Source organism: Candoia aspera, chromosome 15 (genome assembly GCF_035149785.1).
Source record: "Candoia aspera isolate rCanAsp1 chromosome 15, rCanAsp1.hap2, whole genome shotgun sequence".
Taxonomy (NCBI): Eukaryota; Metazoa; Chordata; class Lepidosauria; order Squamata; family Boidae; genus Candoia; species Candoia aspera.
Window position 1 is genome coordinate 9,841,025 of NC_086167.1, and position 19,866 is coordinate 9,860,890.

Genomic DNA, 19,866 nt, shown 5'->3' on the forward strand with positions numbered 1-19,866 from the left:
CTCCTTCAGGATTTTCTATCTACTAGAGCAGTTCAATAAACACTAGAGACCAGATCACCGTCTCAGCATGGTACTTTGCTCTAAGTTAGGACAACAACCTAACAAAAATGCAGAGAACCTACAAACAATCATGAAATAATAAAAGGGCAAACCAAACAGCAGTAACACCATTGATTGCAAACGCATGAAATCATCTGGCTACACCAGAGAAGCAGCAGGGAGGAAGGCGCACAGGTGCCCCGAAGCTGGTTCACAGAACACTAAAACATGGTGTAGGGTGAGGTACGTGTCTTTTCTTGCCAAAATGCCTTTCCTATCATAATGTGTTCGCTGTCCTTTGAAGCTCCGCCCCCAAGTGTCCTACTCAAGGCGAGAAGAGACTACGGGAGGATATCATCATCCTAATCAAGTTCTGGACTGCCATGTTCTCCGACAAGAAATATTTAACAGCCAGCCAGCTTGTCCCTCCAGGTATGCGTTTAATAGGTTCTGTCTATAGCTTTTCTTTCTTCTTATTTGATTGCCTGGTTCAGTGCCAAAAGGATGTTTTGCCTTTAGATAATCAAGACACCCGGAGCAACTTGGACATCACGGTGGGCTCCCGACAGCAAGCCACCCAGGGATGGATCAATACATACCCTTTATCCAGTGGCATGTCAACCATCTCCAAAAAATCAGGTCTGTCTTGCTTTATCTTAAGTGCTGCTAACCCCCTTCTATTGAATCCTCACAGCAATTGTGGCTGGTAGATTTGTTGTGTGTGAATGCCTGGTCCAAGCTTAGGCAATGGGCCTTCACAGCAGAATGGAAAACGGACCCCTAACACAGCAGTTTTTCTAGGAGGCACCATTGCATGATTCTGCGTGATGCTACAAATCCTGCCCCCACAAATGATTTGTGGATGAATAAGTACCATCTAAGGGCGTGGTGGTCATTATGGGTTTGGCAGGCACCAACCAGCTCTCAAACAGAAGCCCAGCATTCATTATTTTGACTACCTCTTTCATCATTGAAGTGGGTTTTCGCAGTCTTCTGTTTATGTAGAACATTCCCTGCTTGGTTGCATGGAGGGATCCTGTGGCAGAAGTTACTCTAAAGCAAGGTAGGAAAGAGGCTGAGAGAACATTCTCTTGTTGTCTTTCGAAGGCATGTCTAAGAAGACCAACAGAGGCACTCAGCTCCACAAGTACTATATGAAAAGGAGAACCCTGCTGCTCTCACTTCTAGTAAGTCTGTTCTTCTAAAAGAGGCCCAGATCCAGTTGCTTGTAATAAGCAAAGCCTTGATTTTACGAACTAATTGTGGGTGGGGGAGGGGAGCCAGTCTGTTAAATGAGAATGTATGTAATTGATGTGATTTATATCACTTATTTGGCCTTGGGAATGAAATCCAAACTAAAATGTTGTCTGTTGCATCCCAAGTCCACTGAAGGGGGGTCCCTCAAGTAGAGGTTTTGCTTAATTTCATGGTCTGTGAAAGGGGTCTGTCCCATCATTTTTTCCCATTCTTTTTGACCTGGAGGTTCTGGGGAGTGAAACTGCAAAGCTCTGTAATACAAAGGAGACACACTTCCACCTGGTACAGTCCTTCCAGTACAGCCCATAATAGATGTTCATTCGGATCATACAGCTCTTCCCATTCGAAGGAGAAAGGGTGCTTCAGAGTGCATGTAACTCCTGTTGGCAGCTTTTTAAAGCAGCTGTTTAAGCCCAGGAAAAGATGCAGCTGCTTTAAAGAGTCGCCAAGCCATGCTACATGAGTGCTGTTTCACATTCCATATAATTTTTTCCCCTCTGAAACAATGAAAATTATACGGGCACATTTCTCAAGTCACCGGAAGTTGGGTGCAGCTCAAGAGACACTTGACCTTGGACAAGCCAAAACATGTCTTCTGCCCCAAGACCACCTTTGTTTTTTTTAAAGGCTACGGAAATTGAGCGCCTCATCACTTGGTACAACCCGCTTTCATCCCCGGAGCTGGAGTTGGATCAGACAGGAGAGAACAGTGTGGCAAACTGGAGGTCCAAATACATCAGTCTGAGTGAGAAGCAGTGGAAAGATAATGTGAACCTGGCATGGAGCATCTCTCCTCACCTTGCTGTGCAGCTTCCCACCAGGTGAGTCCCTTGCTTTTCTTCCCAAAGCACAGAAGGATGTTTGTACCGCATTGTGCCCCAGTCTCGGGTTGCCCCAAGACCCCTTCTCTGTTAGAAGTCCAAGCCCAGCTCAGTGTCAGCCGTCTTTCTGAAATATGCCTCATTTGCACCTGAGCTGGAATGCCAACCTGCATTTCTACTCCTTTCCTGGCCACAAGGAGGGAGAAGCAATACAGGTAGTCCACAATTGGGATCAGAATTACGACCACAATCGGGATCAGAATTTCCATCATAAGTCATTGTGGTTGTCAGTCAGTCAGTCATTTTATTTCAGTCATTGACAGCAGACATTGCAGTTGTACGTCGACTCACCACGTGACCAGACCCGATTTTTGCGACCATTTTTACTATGGTTGTTAAGCGAATTATGGGTCGTTAAGCGAATCCAGCTTCCCCAATAGCCTTTTTTGCTGGAAGCCAGCAAAAATGGTAGCAAATCATGATCATGTGACCGCAGGACACTGCAGCCAAACGTAAATGCAAGCCAGTTGCCAAGTGCCCAAATTGCAGTCACGTAACCGTGGGGATGATATGATGGTCATAAGTGTGAATATAGATCGTAAAGCACTTTTTCTGAGGTGGTTGCAACTTTGAACCGTCATTAAGTTGAGGCCTACCTGTAATGTAATGCACAGCATTGCTCAGAAGCATATTATGTCTCCTGGTTGTTCCTAGATTTAAGAACACAGAAGCCATTGGAATGGAAGTCACCCGTCTGGTTCGCTTGGACCCGGGAGCCGTTAGTGATGTGCCAGAAGCAATCAAGGTAGGCATTTGGGGATGATCAGAACTGTTGATTCACAGGGATTCAGGCATTGCTGGCGGACATAAAATGGCTGGTTTGGGTTTGGTTTACCACAGTGGGTGAACCCAACCATTGTGGCTTGTAAATCAGAATATATGGCTTAGTGCTAAATCTGCACCAGGAGCCTATCTTTTCTTCACGATACCAGGATGAAAAAGAAGCCGTGCCTTAGCACAGTGTTGGAACCTAGCCACTGTGAAAAATATTTGTTAATAGTTTTATTTTAATTTTAAAATTTTTACGTATATAGTAAGTACATTCAAAGAAAAAGCTATAGTGAATGTGAAAGAGAAAAGAAAAGAAAAGGGAAAAAAGACATAGAAAAAAGGAGAAAAGAAAAGAACAGAAAACCTGTAAAGAAATATAAAGAAATGGCTTCTGATCTTCGTCTCGGCAGTTATATGTACAATTCTAATCAAACCTCTCTCTCTAAGATTACGTCGAAATTCCCTTTTTTCAGTAACTTATTCTTTCTAATCATCAGAACCGTTAAGTCACAAAATCACGAAAAATATTTTTCAATCTCCCAAAAACTGCAGTTCATGAATGGCTTTGCAGGAGCCAAATTTTCTTCTAGACTTGTACTGATCAAAGGGGGATTCCATAGCTGGGTTTTCCGGTTTATAATTTCAGTTTGGCCAATTTAGATGAGGTCCCCCTCCTGCTAGCACTGGGGTTCATGAGGCTCTATTTTCCCCCTCTCTTGCTTTTCAGTATCTTGTTACTTGGCACACCATTGACGCAGACGCTCCTGAGCTCAGCCACATCCTGTGCTGGACCCCCACAGACCCGCCAACAGGCCTCTCGTATTTCTCCAGCATGTACCCGCCTCATCCTTTGACAGCTCAGTATGGGGTAAAAGTTCTCCGATCTTTCCCTCCGGTAAGAAGGTGGATCCTTTGCCAGGAGGTTCTTCGAATGTCTTTGTGCTCAAGTAGATCCTAGGCTCCTAAACGACCTCTCTGCGTTTTTCCCAACTTCAGCATTGAAAAGCACCCTTGGCTGCGGAGAGGCTCGCAGCTTCTTTTTGCAGACAGCATGCATTTAAAAAAAAAAAAATCTGTGAAATAGTAGCAAAGGACATGCACAACTTTCCTTTCCCATAGCAGCCGGGTTAAAGGTCTGTTGGGTGCAGTATATGTGGAGTTTCCTGCCCCAAAGTTTAGAGGAGGAACAATTGAGATACAGCTGTCTTGTATTTAACCATTTGCCTGATAGACAAGAAATTTCTGGAAAAGATAAGTGAATAAGCTGTTAGAGAATGGCTAGAGCTCTGTCTCTCACTTCATCGTCTGTTGGTGTGTTTGATTTCTCTGTAAGCTTCAGGCAAGAGAGTCCCATTCTCTTTGACTAGCCTGCTTGCAGAAAATGAGCAAACTGATTCATCCCTATTCTATTCCTCTGCTCGATACAAGGCTATTTATTGACTCATTCCTTTTTAAGCTAGCCCTCTTATTCTGTTCTTGGCTGGGGAAGAAACTTCCCCCACGAGCCAGGTTAATAAAAATAACAATACCAGTTGAAGCAGCAGCAGAAGAGGAAGATTTTTTGCTAATTATTTAAAAATTATTTTTTTAATTATTTAAAATTATATCCCAGAGTAGGCCTGGAGGTAGTTGGCACCCAAATTGAATAGATAACAATAACAATAACAAGAGCAGCAGTAATCATAATAATAGATGTTTTATGGGCTTGTAACTTTGGCAGGCTTATTGAATATCCCTCCACATTTTGCGTGTCTTTTATGATAAGGCAGAAATGGAGCCCTTTGCCTGTTAATGATGGGAGGAGATGCTCTTGAAGCTAGAATGTTTGCGCTTTGAAAAAGAAGAAACCCTAACTTCTTTTTCCCTCTTCCCCCTCCCAACATCTCCAGGATGCTATTCTATTTTACATTCCGCAGATTGTGCAGGCTCTTCGATACGATAAGGTGAGGACAGATGATGTCATGAGTACGGATGGTGAGCAGGAGGGGGCCCCTATTGAGGGGGAAAAACACATGCGTAGTTTAGAAGCTTTGAATTTCCCTTCGAAGAAACTCAGAGTGGATCCACCTTGATTTTTGGATTTAATCTGTGAGGGTTTTCCCATGCCCTTTCAGTTTGGCAGGATTTTCTGTCTAGTAGAGTAGAACAACACTAGAGACTCGAAGGACCGTCTCAGCGTGGTTCTTCGCTCTAAGATAGGAGAGATGAATACTGTACAAGATGTTCATTAAGGAGTATGCTCAGTTAGATGAGTTTAGGATTGTCCACGATCTGTTTGCTACCTGATCCTTTTTCACTGGGAGATGCTGGGGATTGAACTGCAGGCCTTCTTCATGGAATCCTTGCCCTCAGCTACCCCCTAAGGTTTCTTAGCATACCGTAAATATTTGGGTCATGCCATTTGTGTATATATATATTCATTGTTTCTACAACGCCTAGACAAACTAGAGGGTTTCAGTAAATCACAAATACGATGCAAGTCCTACCAACCCAGTAGGGTAGAGAAGAAGATTAGTAGAGAATCTTCATCATGAGTCTTAGCTTGCCAGGGGAAGGAGCCGGATAGGTATCATAAGACCTGCCCTGTTGTATTTTCTCAGATGGGCTACGTCAGGGAGTACATCCTCTGGGCAGCTGCCAAGTCCCAGCTCCTGGCTCACCAGTTCATTTGGAATATGAAAACGAACATCTTCCTGGATGAAGAGGGACACCAGAAAGACCGTGAGTGCATTATGCTTGGAGGTGTCGCCATACAAGTTTCTTGAATAGCTAGGCTTGGGCTTTCTCCAAAAATTCAGTTCACTTTCTTCTTCCTCATGAGCTAAGGGTCATTGTGGGGGTGTATGAAGGGTGATTCTGCTCTACTTGAAGTATGCCTCCTTGTACTCCCAGAAGAAGGGTGGAATATAAATTCATCCAAGACCCCAAGGTTCCATGTTGTATAATGTTCTGTCTGGAGATTTGTAGCTGAGAAAGATGTGTGATGAGGTGTCCTCTTGTTCATGGCTTCCTTTCTCCCCACATCTCCCTGCAAGGAACAGCCAATAAAGCAGTGAGGTGGGATCCAAAACAGTTGACATCGTATTGTCATTCCTTCTCAGCTCCATTTACATGTTTAATTTCAGGTATCTTACATCTTCCTCCCAAACGATCTTGAAAAAAGTCTGACTTGGGAGTTTTTGCATGGGGACACCTACAATTTTGACCCTGATTCTAGGGATAGATGAAGACAAAATATAACACTTGAACATAATGAGAGTCTTTTGTGGAAAAAAATATTTTTAAAAACCTCCTCTGTTGGAACATGGGCACAACCCAGACAATCAGGGTTTGAATTAGGAAGACGAGCTTCAATTCATTTGAATGAACAAATCACACCCAATATTTTAATTACTGAACTCTTGTGAAATGATTTGGAGGAACATGACTTGGGGAACTTCACGCTCCTTCCTCGGATTGTTCTTTTATATAGCTGACATTGGGGAACTGCTGGAGCAGCTGGTTGAGGAAATAACTGGCTCATTATCCGGGCCAGCAAAGGAGTTTTACCAACGTGAATTTGATTTCTTCAACAAAATCACCAACGTTTCAGCCATCATCAAGTAAGTACAGATGCAGAGACGGCACTCAAGGTTACCAAAAAGTTCTACGGTATTGTATGTATGGATCAGCATGGAGAAGGGACATGCTTCAGTGGTAAAGCACTTGCCAGTAATTTAAGTCAGGCCTATTACAAGGCATCTCCTCCTATAAAAAAAAGAATCAGCTGGCAGAACTCATACGTCAGGCTCATTGCACTCAGGAATTCTGATCAAATCAAGGACCTCAGTCCTCCATAGGTTTTCTCTTTGTCTTCAAGTGCATACAGGTAAAACTCCCATTTTAATCTTTCTACTGACTGCTTGAAAATTTGGGGACCTAAAGAATGGGGCTTTCAAAGGATTTAGGTAACCTGCCCTCTGTCTTTTAAAGGTATGATCTGTCCTTTTCGGGCAGAATATTTATTAGGGATTTAAAATTCAAAAAAGCTGGATCCATACATTTCTCAAGATCATAAGAATGGATGGATCAGGCCATGACAAAAGCCCCCAAAACAGTGTGTTTCTTAGAGTGACCAACCAGGTGCATCTGGGATGCTGTCAGTCTTACCAGGTAGACCAGACAGGAAACACGACCAGATGAGCTAATTCTACTTTATTGTAAAGCTACATTGACAGAAGCTTGCAAGTCTGGAAGTACATCTCTCCCCCCATCTCCTTTACAGCCTGAGAAACTAGGGAGGGTCCCTCCTGAGCCTCTTGCCCCACCCACTATCCAGCGGTAGGCTAAGCTGTCTCTTATCTGACCTCCCTTGGCAGCATCTCTTGGCCCAGTCTCCCACGGTCTTTCTCACATACCATTATACCACCCTCCCCTTCAAACTCATCCTCCCCCATCTCCTTTACAGCCTGAGAAACTAGGGAAGGTCCCTTCTGAGCCTCTTGCCCACCCACTATCCAGTGGTGGGCTAAGCTGTCTCTTATCTGACCTCCCTTGGCAGCATCTCTTGGCCCAGTCTCCCAAGATCTTTCCCACATGCAATTACAGATGCTCACAAGAGAAGGCAGAGGCACTCTTCCTTCTTCCTTTGTTCTCTTGACACTCATATTTGGAGGCATGCTGCCCTTATCATTTGAATCAAGACTAACAACCCTTGATAGACCTGTCTTCCAGGAATGTATCCAGTCCTCTTTTAAAGCCATTCAGGTTAGTGCTTTGTTCTGATTATCAAAACTGTGTGGCTGACATAGTCTACGTGGATTCCACTTGACAAATATTGCGGCTCTTATAAAAAAGGGGACTTAACTGGATCCACATATGGAATGGAACCATTACTTGGCTTGGAATTCACTGCCACCAGTTTAAATGTTTTTAAAGGAGGACTGGGCAAATTCATGAAAAACATCTATGGGTACCAGACCTCTGCACCAGTCTCCTGCATCAGAGGCAACCAGGGGGCCTTTAAATGTCAGTCATCAAGAAGCAAGAGTGGTCAATGATGGTCTTACGAGCTTCCCAAATGCATCTGTTGCTGAAAGTCATACTAAATGGTGTGAGCAGTAAGGTTTTTTTAAAATTCTTAGAGTACAAACAGCACGTCTTAAGAGCAGTATCCAATACCTGGATACTTGAAAGGCAAAGCAGTCATTTAGGTTTGTTGTGCATTCAAGGTCCACATTCTGCAGACTTGCTTTATAAACAGAATACGTGAAATTATTTTTGGAGAGACATAACTAAGATGGAGGACAACATTAGTGAAACAACTGTAGAGCAAGTTACACAAATTGCACTGTCAGTCCGTATTTGGATAATAAATAAAGGTTATCTGCATTTGCACTGAGTGTTTGCCTGTCGGAGATTTAGATTCTCCTGTTTTTCAGATTTTTGTGATGTAATTATGCAAAAGAGCATAAAACCACCGCTCTTTATTTTGGCCAGCTGTAACTTTTTTGTGGATTACGCAGTGGCACATTTTCCTATTTTTCACAAGTGGAGAATCTAAGCACAACTCTTTTGCTGCTTATCATTAATTACACAGAAGAACCCCATTCTTTTCCTGCAGTGAAATGTCTCTTAAAAAGAAAACAAGTTCCCTTGTGGAACAGAATTCATCATTAAAATACCCCAAATATATATATTTTTTCCATAGGCCTTATCCTAAAGGTGAAGAGCGAAAAAAGGCTTGCTTGAATGCTTTATCTGAAGTGAAAGTGCAACCTGGTAAGAAATTAACAATTATAAGTGTTTCCTTGGCATCTGTATATGGAAATTAAAAATACTTCAGTCTCATGTCTTAGTTTGAAGGATTCCAAAACAAACTTTGCAAATCTTTTGCTCTGCAGAAGATGGGTTCCATCAACGCCCCCCCCCCTTTCTCCCACCTAAATGGTTTCTGTCCCACTGGGTCATTTTAACAGTTTTGCAGCTTTGATATCTGCTGCTTGAACTTCGTTGTGTATTCTTGTCTCCCCATATCAAGAAGGCTCCCTCATTTATACTGGCCCCACGTAGGCTGGCCTGAGAACCCTTGTTTTTTGGAAATGCTTGAATGAAATTGACTGAAGTGTCATTGAAATTAATTGATTTAATGAAATTGATTAAAACTCATTGAAAGTCTCTTGGCAGCAGTTCTTCAGTTCTCCACACGTTGAAAGCCCCTTTGGCCACTTTAACGTGGAGACGGCCAGCCTCAAGACCTGGGCAAGTTCCCCAATCATGATTGCATTAAATGAGTGATGAAGGAGACAGCCCCCTCGTAGTTCCATTTTTATTCCTCCATCTCTGTGCTCCTCAGCCTCCTGTTTTAACTATTCACATGGAAGTTTTTTCTCTTCCAAGCAAGTACCCCATCTGCATGACACACATGTAAACTGAGTGTGATTCTACATCGGAATTCGGACTTCTTCCAAAGACTGCAGGCTTAGCAGGCTACGCTCTGTCTAGGTCAGCTGCATTCTGTTCTTCCTTAAAGCAGGAGGAGAAAAGTCTTGGCTGGTGTCTTCTGTAACTAGTCCTGCCAGCTCAACCACTTGGCTTGCTTTCTCAAGGGATTCTCTTCCTTGCTTCACAATAGGTTGTTATTTGCCAAGCAATCCAGAAGCCATCGTGTTGGATATAGACTATAAATCTGGAACACCTATGCAAAGGTATGGCCTTGCAGTCTTTTCCAGCCTGTTTTACTTCAGTAGTAAAAAATAGGAATTATCACTTACTGTCAATGTCCAATTCTTCTTCGTTTCAGTGCTGCCAAGGCCCCTTACTTGGCCAAGTTTAAGGTGAAGCGATGTGGAGTTAGTGAACTTGAAAAAGAAGGTTAGTGCAGTGGTTCCTTCTGTTACGTACAGGTAGTCCTTGACTTACGACCATTTGCTTAGCGACCATTCGAAGTTACGACGGCACTGAAAAAAGTGACTTGCGACCAGTCCTTGCGCTTACGACCGTCGCAGCATCCCCAAAGTCATGTGATCAAAATTTGGGTGATTGGCAACCGGGATGTATTTACGATGGTTGCAGTGTCCCGGGGTCATGTGATCGCCATTTGCAACCTTCCCAGCTGCCTTCCAACAAGCAAAGTCAGTGGGGGACCAATGATTCACTTAATGATGGTGGCAAAAAGGGTAATAAAATTGGGTGCAGTCACATAATGCCTCACTTAACGACCACATTGCTTAGTGATTAATTTTCTGGCCCCTATTGTCATAAGTCAAGGACTACCTGTATACCAAAATATTTGAGGAGCTTGGATTGGACTGGATGGTTCTTGTGATCCCTTCCAGCTTTACAGTCCTGTGATTCTAATCACCTTCTGATAGGTGTCCAGAGAACTTGTGTCATGCAAAGGCTCCTGGTTGGGATTTGATTAGACTGCCAGAATTGACCCTGGCAGGCACGTGGAATACTTTAGACCCCTTGGAAGGAGAAGTTTCAATTTTAATTGTGCTTCCTGGAGGACCATCTCCCAAATCTGTTTGCCTTCAGATGTATGGGGTGATAACTTCCATAAACCTAGGCCCTGTTGGCTAGGACTCCATGGGCTTGTAGTCCATTCAGGCAGTTGAACACACACTGGGGAAGGCTGTGTGACATTTTGTTCAATTGGTTAATTGCCACTGCACAGGCTTCCTACTCTTAGGGGTTCTAGACAGCTTGCAGATATTCCCAGGACATAAAAGTAACGAAAATGCAGCGGAAAAGTCAGCAGCGATCCTTCAAAGAGCGCTGCGAAATGTTTAAAACCCCTTTGGCAACGTTAATGTACAGATGGCCAGCCTCAACCCCTTGAGCAATTTCACAGTTGCAACTGCATCACAGAAAGGTAAAGGTAAAGGTTTCCCTCGACGTAAAGTCCAGTCGTGTCCGACTCTAGGGGGCGCTGCTCATCTCCGTTTCAAAGCTGAAGAGCCGGCGTTTGTCCGAAGACACTTCCTCTGTGGTCATGTGGCCAGCATGACTCACGGAACGCCGTTACCTTCCCGCCGAAGCGGTACCTATTGATCTACTCACATTTGCATGTTTTCAAACTGCTAGGTGAGCAGGAGCTGGGACGAGCAACGGGAGCTCACCCCGCCGCGCGGTCTCGAACCGCCGACCTTCCGATCGGCAGCTCAGCGGTTTAACCCGCAGCGCCACCGCGTCCCTTCTGCATCACAGAAAAGGCTGGTGATAATCATCTAAAAGACATCTCTTACGTATTACAATTCAGAACGTAACTCCTTCAACAATGCCCCCCTTTCTAGGTCTGCGTTGCCGTTCAGATTCCATAGACGAAAGTGGAGAAGACAGGATGGAGAGTAAGAAGATCTGCTGGCAGGCTGCCATCTTTAAAGTGGGCGATGACTGCAGGCAGGTAAGAAAGCTCCAGGGTTGTCTTGTCAGCAGCCAGTTGGGGCTGATTACTTGCAGCAATCACGGCTGCGCGTAATATTTGAATACCTACTTCAACCCTGTTTCATTTGATGCTGGACAGGACATGTTGGCCTTGCAAATCATTGATCTCTTCAAGAACATCTTTCAGCTGGTGGGCCTGGACCTGTATGTATTTCCCTATAGAGTAGTGGCTACAGCTCCCGGGGTGAGTATCTGCAAGTGCGTTGGACTGCAAGTCTTCATCGACCCATGCGTTATATTTTGGTTTTGAGCGTGCGTGAGATTAAATTTCTTGCCTTTTGTTCTCTTTATGGGTTTATTTACAATTTTTCAGTTGCAAAGGACTTTCTGGCTAATTTTCTTTAGCCTTCCACACTTCTATGGATTTTTAAACAACTTGCACTTTAAAGGTTATATTTACATGCGTTATATTTTGGTTTTGAAATTAAATTTGCTTTGTCTGTTATTTCCTGTTATACGCACACACACAAACACACACACTGTAATAATACAGTGGAAATCTTAATACTACTAGTTTTAGACCAAAACTATGGTCCCATAACTTCTACTTTGATATGATATGCAGTAGTCCTTTTTTTATATTATACTCAATTTCGGATGAAAAGTTAAATAATTTTATGCTTGCAATATTGATATCCTAAAAGTCTCTCGATTGATAGAATTTTTACTTTTTTCTTCTTATTGTCAATACTTCTAAGTCTTCTAAATAAGAGAACGTTCATAATTTATAATCATATTCCATAAATGTTATTGCATTGAAATCCGCATTGAAATAATACAGGGTATTAAGATTTATCATATTACAATGGAAGGAAAAAGGACCTCCCCAATGTTGTTTTGAAAGGCGGTATATAGTTTTTGAAAATTAAAATAGGTAAGTGCTTACTTGAACATTGATTTTAGACAGTCTCTCACCATAAAAACCTTATAAAAGTTGGGGGGCAGGGGGCAGGTGGATTGGCTGGGAATTCTAGGAAACCCAGGCCCAACATCCCAGGAGTGCACCAAGCTGTGTCGTATTGTGAGCTGCCCAAAGTCTTTTTGGAGTCAGGCGGCGTCAATTCAAATAAAATAAGTGAGTTGGAGAAAACTAGTATAATTAGCAGTGCTGAGGAAAACGCATGGATGGACTGCCTTATTTAATGGCAGCTTCTCCTGTCTATTCCATTTCCCATTTATTTAATAATGCCCGCACACAGCTTCAGAGTAGAATAGTCCTCCAGGCTGCTCAGCCTAAGAAAAATCAAAACGGTAGGAAGATGTTCCTGCTCTCACAAAAGTAAGATGCTAGGTCAGTGGCATTAAAACGTCTCAGAACAAAATCATTTTGTGGCTCCTGACTCCGTTCCTCGGAGAAGTAGTCGCAGAAAAGGAACGCGGTTGGATATCTACAAGATCTCCTCCGTGGTTCATCAGCCATTCCTGTTTCTCCATTGCTCCTCCGTTTGATTTCTTCCAAGAAGGTCCCTGAGAAAAATGAGATGTATTTCCAGCTTAGTTTCTGTGTATCCAATCAGGCAGGAGATGGCTCTGTGTTCCAGACGTTTTGCAAAGTGGCTCTTGGGAGCTCATGCGGAGCCCGAATTCCCCCATTCATTAATTTGCCTCCTTTCTTTTAGTGTGGCGTCATTGAATGCATTCCCGATTGTACTTCCCGAGATCAGCTGGGCAGGCAGACAGACTTTGGGATGTATGATTACTTTACTAGGCAGTACGGAGATGAATCTACTCTTGCTTTCCAAAAGGTATTGTGTGTGTGTGTGTGTGTGTGTGTTTCTGCACTCTCTCTAATTGTCAGTTGATTTGACTTTGGAGAGAATTGGAGAATATCTTTTATTGATAAGCCCCCAATGAAGAAATAGGAAAAGGCCAACCATTTCTTCATTTGTTGTTGCTGTAATTAGCAAGTTGAGCATTCCTCAACAGTGACTAGTCTGGTGATGCCAAGCTTTGTTACTAGGAGTAAAGGCAACTCAAAGTCTACCAAGCAAAACAGTTAGATTCCTTTGCTCCTCTCCTGAAAATTAGTCACTTATCTTCAGTCCATCCCTTATGAAAATGCTCCTCTTTTAGATGTTCACCTTTGATCTGCTGAGTTCCCATGATGCGAACTCTTCCTCCTTTCTCAGTACTGCCAATGCTGTCTCATCCATGCAGGCTCGCTACAACTTCATCCGCAGTATGGCTGCGTATAGTCTTCTGCTGTTCCTTCTCCAAATTAAAGACAGGCACAATGGCAACATCATGCTGGACAAACATGGACATCTCATTCATATTGGTTAGTTTACCCCTTGGGATTGTTTGCGTGTGGGCTCACCCCCCATCTAGAGGAAGCATGTCTTTTCCAGAAGAATGTTGTTCTTCAATGGGCAATGGGTTGTTGCACTTGGGATGCAGCATCTCCCGAGACAACAGAACTGTGGTCAAATTCTAAGGCTCTGCCTTTTGTTCCAGCTTCTCAAAGCCACTCTAGTATTGATCATTGGATTCAAAGGCACAGAACGGACGTGTCAATGTCCTCCTTCTTCTTCTTGGCAGATTTTGGATTCATGTTTGAAAGTTCCCCCGGTGGAAATCTGGGTTGGGAGCCCGACATCAAGCTGACAGATGAGATGGTCATGATCATGGGAGGCAAAATGGAAGCCACGCCTTTCAGGTGGTTCATGGAGATGTGTGTCAGGGGCTACCTGGCGGTCAGGTGAGGAAGCTTCTGCTTGGGTTTCCGTCTTGAGTTTTTGCATTGAGCCATACCTCCTCCTCCCCAACCCTCTTGCAAGAGATCACCCTGAGATCACCCTGTCTTACACTCCTAAGTGACACCTGCCTGGCCTCTGCCTTAAGAACCATCCATAGGATTCAGATGTTTGATTCCATTCATTCCAGCCTGAACAAGGACAGGGATTTCCAGATCCAATAAACCTGTTGGTGAACATGGCAAAACCAGGCAAATGTGAGTCCTTACCAATTACTGTTGCTGAGAAAACTCACTTGTGCTTGTCACAGGTTGGACTCATGTCGTCTGACACTTTCCCCCCCCTCCCTACTTATTTCAATGAAGGAAAACCCTTCATGCTTCTGAAGAAGTAGATTCTTCCTGTAAGCGCTGGCACATTCAAGCATTCACACAATGACAGTCGAGAGACCAAGCTCTTGTTACTGTTTTAAGGAAGTGAAATGTCCAGCACAAGGAAAAAGCTGCGAATGGAGAATTCCCACTCAAACCTACATTTAAAACTACATTCACTTAATTACCCTTTACCCCTCTTCCCACTAGGTTATGTCACACACCCCCCACTTCCCAATCCAAGTGGTGTCTCTGATGTATCTCCTTTCCCTGGCCTTGATGTGTTAATGCCATAAATTCCTAGCCATAATAATGCAGTTCACACTCCAACCCGGAACCCCCTCCCATCTGGTGACACGGAGTCTGTAAGCACTGATAAGAACGTATTGGCAGATGCCCCGATAAGGGGTTCTGTGAACCTTTTGATCAGAGGGATCTGACACTTCCTCAGAACTACAGCTACATTAAATCTGTTAGGGCCATTTCAGTTATGGAGTCCTTGGTGCTCTCTGAGCCTTGTTGTTTTCTTGCAGACATTTCATTGCCCATCTAGGCAACATCTTCAGGGTGAGAAGGGTGATTCAGTCTGAAGTGCAGTCTTCATCACAGTGAAGATGTTGCCTAGTCTGTCAATGAAACGTCTGCAAGAAAACAGCCAGGCTCAATCAATCCAGGTGTGATGGACCTCAGCTCCTCTTCAGGTGGAGTCCTTGGTGTTCTCTGAGCCTGGCTGTTTCCTTGCAGACGTTTCATTGCCAGACTAGGCAACATCTTCAGTGCGAAGAGGGAGAGGGCCTTGCTCTCAGTTTATAGACCGTGGTTTGTCCTGCTTGTGTTGGTGGGGGTGTCGTTCTCTCCTTGGGAGTTCTTTGATTGGGCTGTTGTTTGCTGCTTGGTTGATTGCCTGAGTTAATAGTTCCTTGATTTCAGTTATAATCATCCCCACAAGTCATGTTCTTTTAAATTGCCCACTCATGTCCAGATTTATTTATCAAATTTGTCACCACCCATCTCCTCCCACCAGAGAGACTCTGGGCAGTTTACAACAAAATAATCAGCAAAACAATAAATATATAATACAATTACAGTATATAAAAATACACAGTATAAAAAACAATTACAAATAACTAAGGTGGCACACTTCATCTTTGCTTGTCAGGCCACTAGCTAGTTAATTTTTTTAACATGCCCCTTAATTACCTTCGCACAGTTAGCAGCCCACCCAGTTCGCTCCTTAGTTCAAAAAAGTTAAAAAAAAAGAACACCCTTCAAATCCAACTTCAGTTGCGGTGACTGCATCCAGATGGTTTTCCTGGCAGTCTTACAGAACCGGTTTCCCATTACCTTCCTCCAGGATGTTTTTCCAACTTCCCAGCCTTGAAATCCCCAAGTGGTCTCCCATCCAAGTATTAACCAGGGCCAATCTTGCTTAGTTTCCAAGACCATTGGTTAGTTAGGACAAGAGTATTATTTCAAAGATTGCACAGAAATGGTGGGCTTTGCAGGGAGAAGAGGCCACAGTGAAGAAAAGGCATAGGGATTTGGTTCTGCTGACTCGAGGCTATAACAGAAATGCACCAGGATGAAATAGCAGGAAAATACGGAGGACGAAGGAATGAGCCAAATCATGTTGGAGCGTGGAGGAAGAAACAAGAATCTTTCACTGGACAGTGTGGCCATTTCTTGGGTGTGTTCTTCACAACCCTCATCTTCAAAAGCAGCCCTGCCTCTAATAACCCATCCCCCAGCCGGCGTCCATTCCTCTGCCCACGGAGAGGGCCTTTACAGCAGCTGTACAGCTCAGGAGAGTGCAGTGTCTCAGTAACTTCGTTAGAGTGACAGATTGGATGGCAGGGCTGCTTCATCAGCAAACGGAAGAAGTTTCACCCGTGTAGATTTAATTACAGCAATAAGGTGTGATGTGTTGTCAGCTGAGCTCCTCTGTTTCGTTTGTTTGGTTTTTTTAATTATTATTCTTCCTGCCAATGGAAAAAAACTAAGCCTTCCCTTCTCTTTCTCTTGATGCAGGCCTTATATGGATGCGGTGGTTTCTCTGGTTACCTTGATGCTAGACACAGGGCTCCCCTGTTTCCGGGGGCAGACCATCAAACTCTTGAAGTAAGTTGCCTGCACTGATAGGGCTGGGAGCAGAAACGACACATCGGTCTTGCTCAAGCTGAGCAAGGCCTGATCGGCTTAGCGCCTTAAAGGGGGAGACTGTCTTGCTCGAGCTCCACAGCAGGGAGGGGTGGATAGAACTCATCACGAAGCTTGGAGGATAGAAATGAGGTGGCGCTGCGGGTTAAACTGCTGAGCTGCTGAGCTTGCCGATCGGAAAGTCGGTGGTTCAAATCCGCGTGACGGGGTGAGCTCCCGTTGCTAGTCCCAGCTCCTGCCAACCTAGCAGTTCGAAAACATGCAAATGTGAGTAGATTAATAGGTACCACTTCGGTGGGCAGGTAACGGCATTCCGTGTAGTCATGCCGGCCACATGACCAAGGAAGTGTCTACGGACAAACGCCGGCTCTTCGGCTTTGAAACAGAGATGAGCACCGCCCCCTAGAGTCGGACACGACTGGACTTAATGTCAAGGGAAAACTTTATCTTTACCTTTAGAAGAGGGACACGCTTGCCCTTTGGTGGTCTCATGGAAGGTGTGATCCAATTTTTATTTATGTATGGTGCCTTCAAGTTAATTTTGACTCTTGGGGACTGCTTAGATGAGTCCCTGCAGTTTTATTGGCAAGATTTTCAGAAATGGTTTGCCCTTGCCTCCTCCTTCCTAGGTCTGAGAGAGATAGCCCAAGGTCACCCAGCTGGCTTCGTGCCCAAGGCAGGACTAGAACTCACCATCTCCCGTTTTCTAGCCTGGTGCCTTAACCACCATACCAAACTGCTCTTTGCTCCAAAACTTAGAACCCCAGAATTGGAAGAGCCCATTGAGGCCATCAAGTCCAACCCCCTGTTCAGAGCAAGAATGCAAATTACAGCATCACAGACATCTCTGTAGCTTCCCTTTGAATCCATCCCCAAAAGGCGAGTCTTTGGTTCTACTACCAAACTGCTCCTACTGCTAAGAAGCTTTTTTTCCTACCAGACTATTGACTTCCTTAATTTAACTTCATTATTTATTCGGTGTCCCACATGAGATAGAACAGGTCTTGACCACCATCTGAGTGTCCTCCTTGCAGGCAGACACACACAAAGAAATGAACAGAGCCAAGACCAGCATTCAAGATCATTTAACTGAATTCAAATGGCATGAAGTACAGTTACGGTGTCATTCCCCACGTACTTAATCATTTATTGGATTAAGAATTATAACTTGGTGGCAGGCTGTGCATGGGAACAGGTAAACAACCCTGGAGTCTCACATTGTACCCCTCCAACTGAGAGTCTTTCCAAAAATACTGGCAGCCGAACTTGCCCCCGTGCTTGTGAGCAAACGTGCCAAGGTCAAGACTTCTGCAGAGCAATCTGTTGATGTCCTCCTGCTTTTACTGCTTTCTCAAACAGAAACAGATTCAGCCCCAACATGACAGAGCGAGAAGCAGCGAACTTCATCATAAAGATAATCCAGAACTGCTTCCTCAGCAATAGGTAAGGCTACTTCCTCTCTGATGGCCCCTTTGTGGCAAGGCAGCTCAGTTCTAGGCAACAGAGAAAAAGAGAAAGTTGAGTCCTTCCAGATCAAACTGGGTCTCCAGGAAAGGAGACAGGGAGGGGGTAGAATTTTACTTTCAGACTTGCAAGGTTCTGTCAATGTAGCTTTATAGTAAAGTAGCAGTAGCTCATCTGGTCGTGTTTCCTGTCTGGTCTACCTGGTAAGGCTGACATCAGTCTTGCAGGTCTGCAAGTACAATTCTCCCCCTGGTCTCCTTTACAGCCCAGGAAACTAGGGAGGGTCCCTCCTGAGCCTCTTGTCCTTCCCATTGTGCAGCTGCGGGCTAAGCTGTCTCTTATCTGACTGTTCCCTTGGCAGCGTCTCTTGGCCCAGTCTCCCAAGGTCTTTCCCACACACCATCACAGCACCTGGGAAGTGAAGCTAGATAAAAAGATGCTGCTTCTCTCCTGGTTATAATGTCTCCCTTAAGAGAAAGAACTAAACTGAACTTGCAATCCTGGCTGGGGAATAACATTAGGCCCAGCCTTCTCTTCTCTGCTGAATGCGGGGCCAAAGAAGCTTTCTCCTGCTGTAAGTCAATAGCAGGGGTGGAGGTCAGGATCTGATTCTGACCAGGTCATAGGGCTGAAGCCTCTCTTCCCACACCAGGGTCCCAATTTGCCTGCGACCCCGCCCCCCAACCACCGCACGTGGGAAATATATTTCTGACCAATCCATGATTCAGTGCTGCAGCAAATCTTCTGTCTCCGTTTGGCCCTGATCCAGAGCAGCACCAGACCACAAAGCTTGTCTGTTTCTGGAGCCACCGAAGAAACCAGGTTAAAATCCCAAGGCGCATTTCTCAAAAAGCCTAATTTTTTTCCCTCCTTCCCTCTTCCTTTTTTAGGAGTAAGACCTATGATATGATCCAGTACTACCAAAACGATATTCCTTACTGAAACCATCATGGCGGAGAAACACCACAATTGCTTCCCCTCCATCCCAGCCTGGAAATGTGAATTTCTGAGATCACTGTCTCCTGCCCTCGAAGCACCCCTTTGTGTGTGGGCATGTTTGCATGCAAACATGGGTATAACTCTGGTAGCAGATACTGCAGCAATCAACCAGATCTTAGCTCGTTCCTTTCGTCTTTCCTGGGATCCTCATGTTTGTGAGTTACCTAGAAATTAGACACAGTCATAGACTTAAAATCCTGTTGCACCTCTGAAGGCGGGTAAATCTGAAACGTTTGGCAGATGTCAAGCAGAGTCAGGAGATCCTTCTTAGCTTTTCTCAAAGCAAGGATCTTGAAAATGGTTATTCTAGGTAATCTGATGGAAACAAGGTGCTGTAGAATTTTAGTGCAGGGCAGTGAAAAATTGTTGTTCTGGCATATGCTGTAGAAATCGTTAACGATAATCATCTTGCACTTGTCTGTGTGAATAGCTTGTATTTTGCATTGTAAATCTCCTTGCTCCATGGTCAGTATTTCATATCTTCAGGAAGAATGTATCCCACCCCCCAGGTTTTAAAGAGAGAAACTCTACTGAAGAGAGATTATATTTAATCTTTTAAAAAATGGAATAAAAGCCTTAGAATATTTTCTGCACCAGGTTTTTGACACTCAAACCAACGATCCTTATTAACCCCCCAGGAAAACGGTGATCAAGGCCTGAAGGTGCTGCCAAAGGTGGTGGAAAGGGGCTGATCATTTATAGATGTTTTTGAGTCCAAATTTTCAGCAATAAGTTATTTTATAGGGTTATAAAGAATGTAACACAGTTTTCATCGGACCTTTGATTTTATTCTGCTTATTTCCAGAT

The 19,866-nt window shown here is 44.2% G+C and overlaps 1 protein-coding gene across 1 annotated transcript in view; it reads left to right on the forward strand.

The window, feature by feature from the left end:
• Positions 1-19,257, forward strand: part of PI4KA (phosphatidylinositol 4-kinase alpha) — a 70,183-nt gene extending 50,926 nt beyond the window's left edge. Inside the window, exons 36-55 of the mRNA XM_063315767.1 lie at positions 344-471; positions 559-678; positions 1,147-1,226; positions 1,924-2,117; positions 2,832-2,922; positions 3,676-3,843; positions 4,838-4,891; positions 5,549-5,669; positions 6,421-6,550; positions 8,638-8,708; positions 9,562-9,634; positions 9,730-9,800; positions 11,225-11,334; positions 11,455-11,559; positions 12,995-13,120; positions 13,533-13,653; positions 13,914-14,073; positions 16,468-16,557; positions 17,956-18,039; positions 18,951-19,257. Coding sequence (XP_063171837.1) covers positions 344-471; positions 559-678; positions 1,147-1,226; positions 1,924-2,117; positions 2,832-2,922; positions 3,676-3,843; positions 4,838-4,891; positions 5,549-5,669; positions 6,421-6,550; positions 8,638-8,708; positions 9,562-9,634; positions 9,730-9,800; positions 11,225-11,334; positions 11,455-11,559; positions 12,995-13,120; positions 13,533-13,653; positions 13,914-14,073; positions 16,468-16,557; positions 17,956-18,039; positions 18,951-19,002 — 2,149 coding nt within the window. The 3' untranslated portion in view covers positions 19,003-19,257. The remainder of the gene's footprint in view (positions 1-343; positions 472-558; positions 679-1,146; positions 1,227-1,923; positions 2,118-2,831; positions 2,923-3,675; positions 3,844-4,837; positions 4,892-5,548; positions 5,670-6,420; positions 6,551-8,637; positions 8,709-9,561; positions 9,635-9,729; positions 9,801-11,224; positions 11,335-11,454; positions 11,560-12,994; positions 13,121-13,532; positions 13,654-13,913; positions 14,074-16,467; positions 16,558-17,955; positions 18,040-18,950) is intronic.
• Positions 19,258-19,866: the final 609 nt, after the last annotated feature.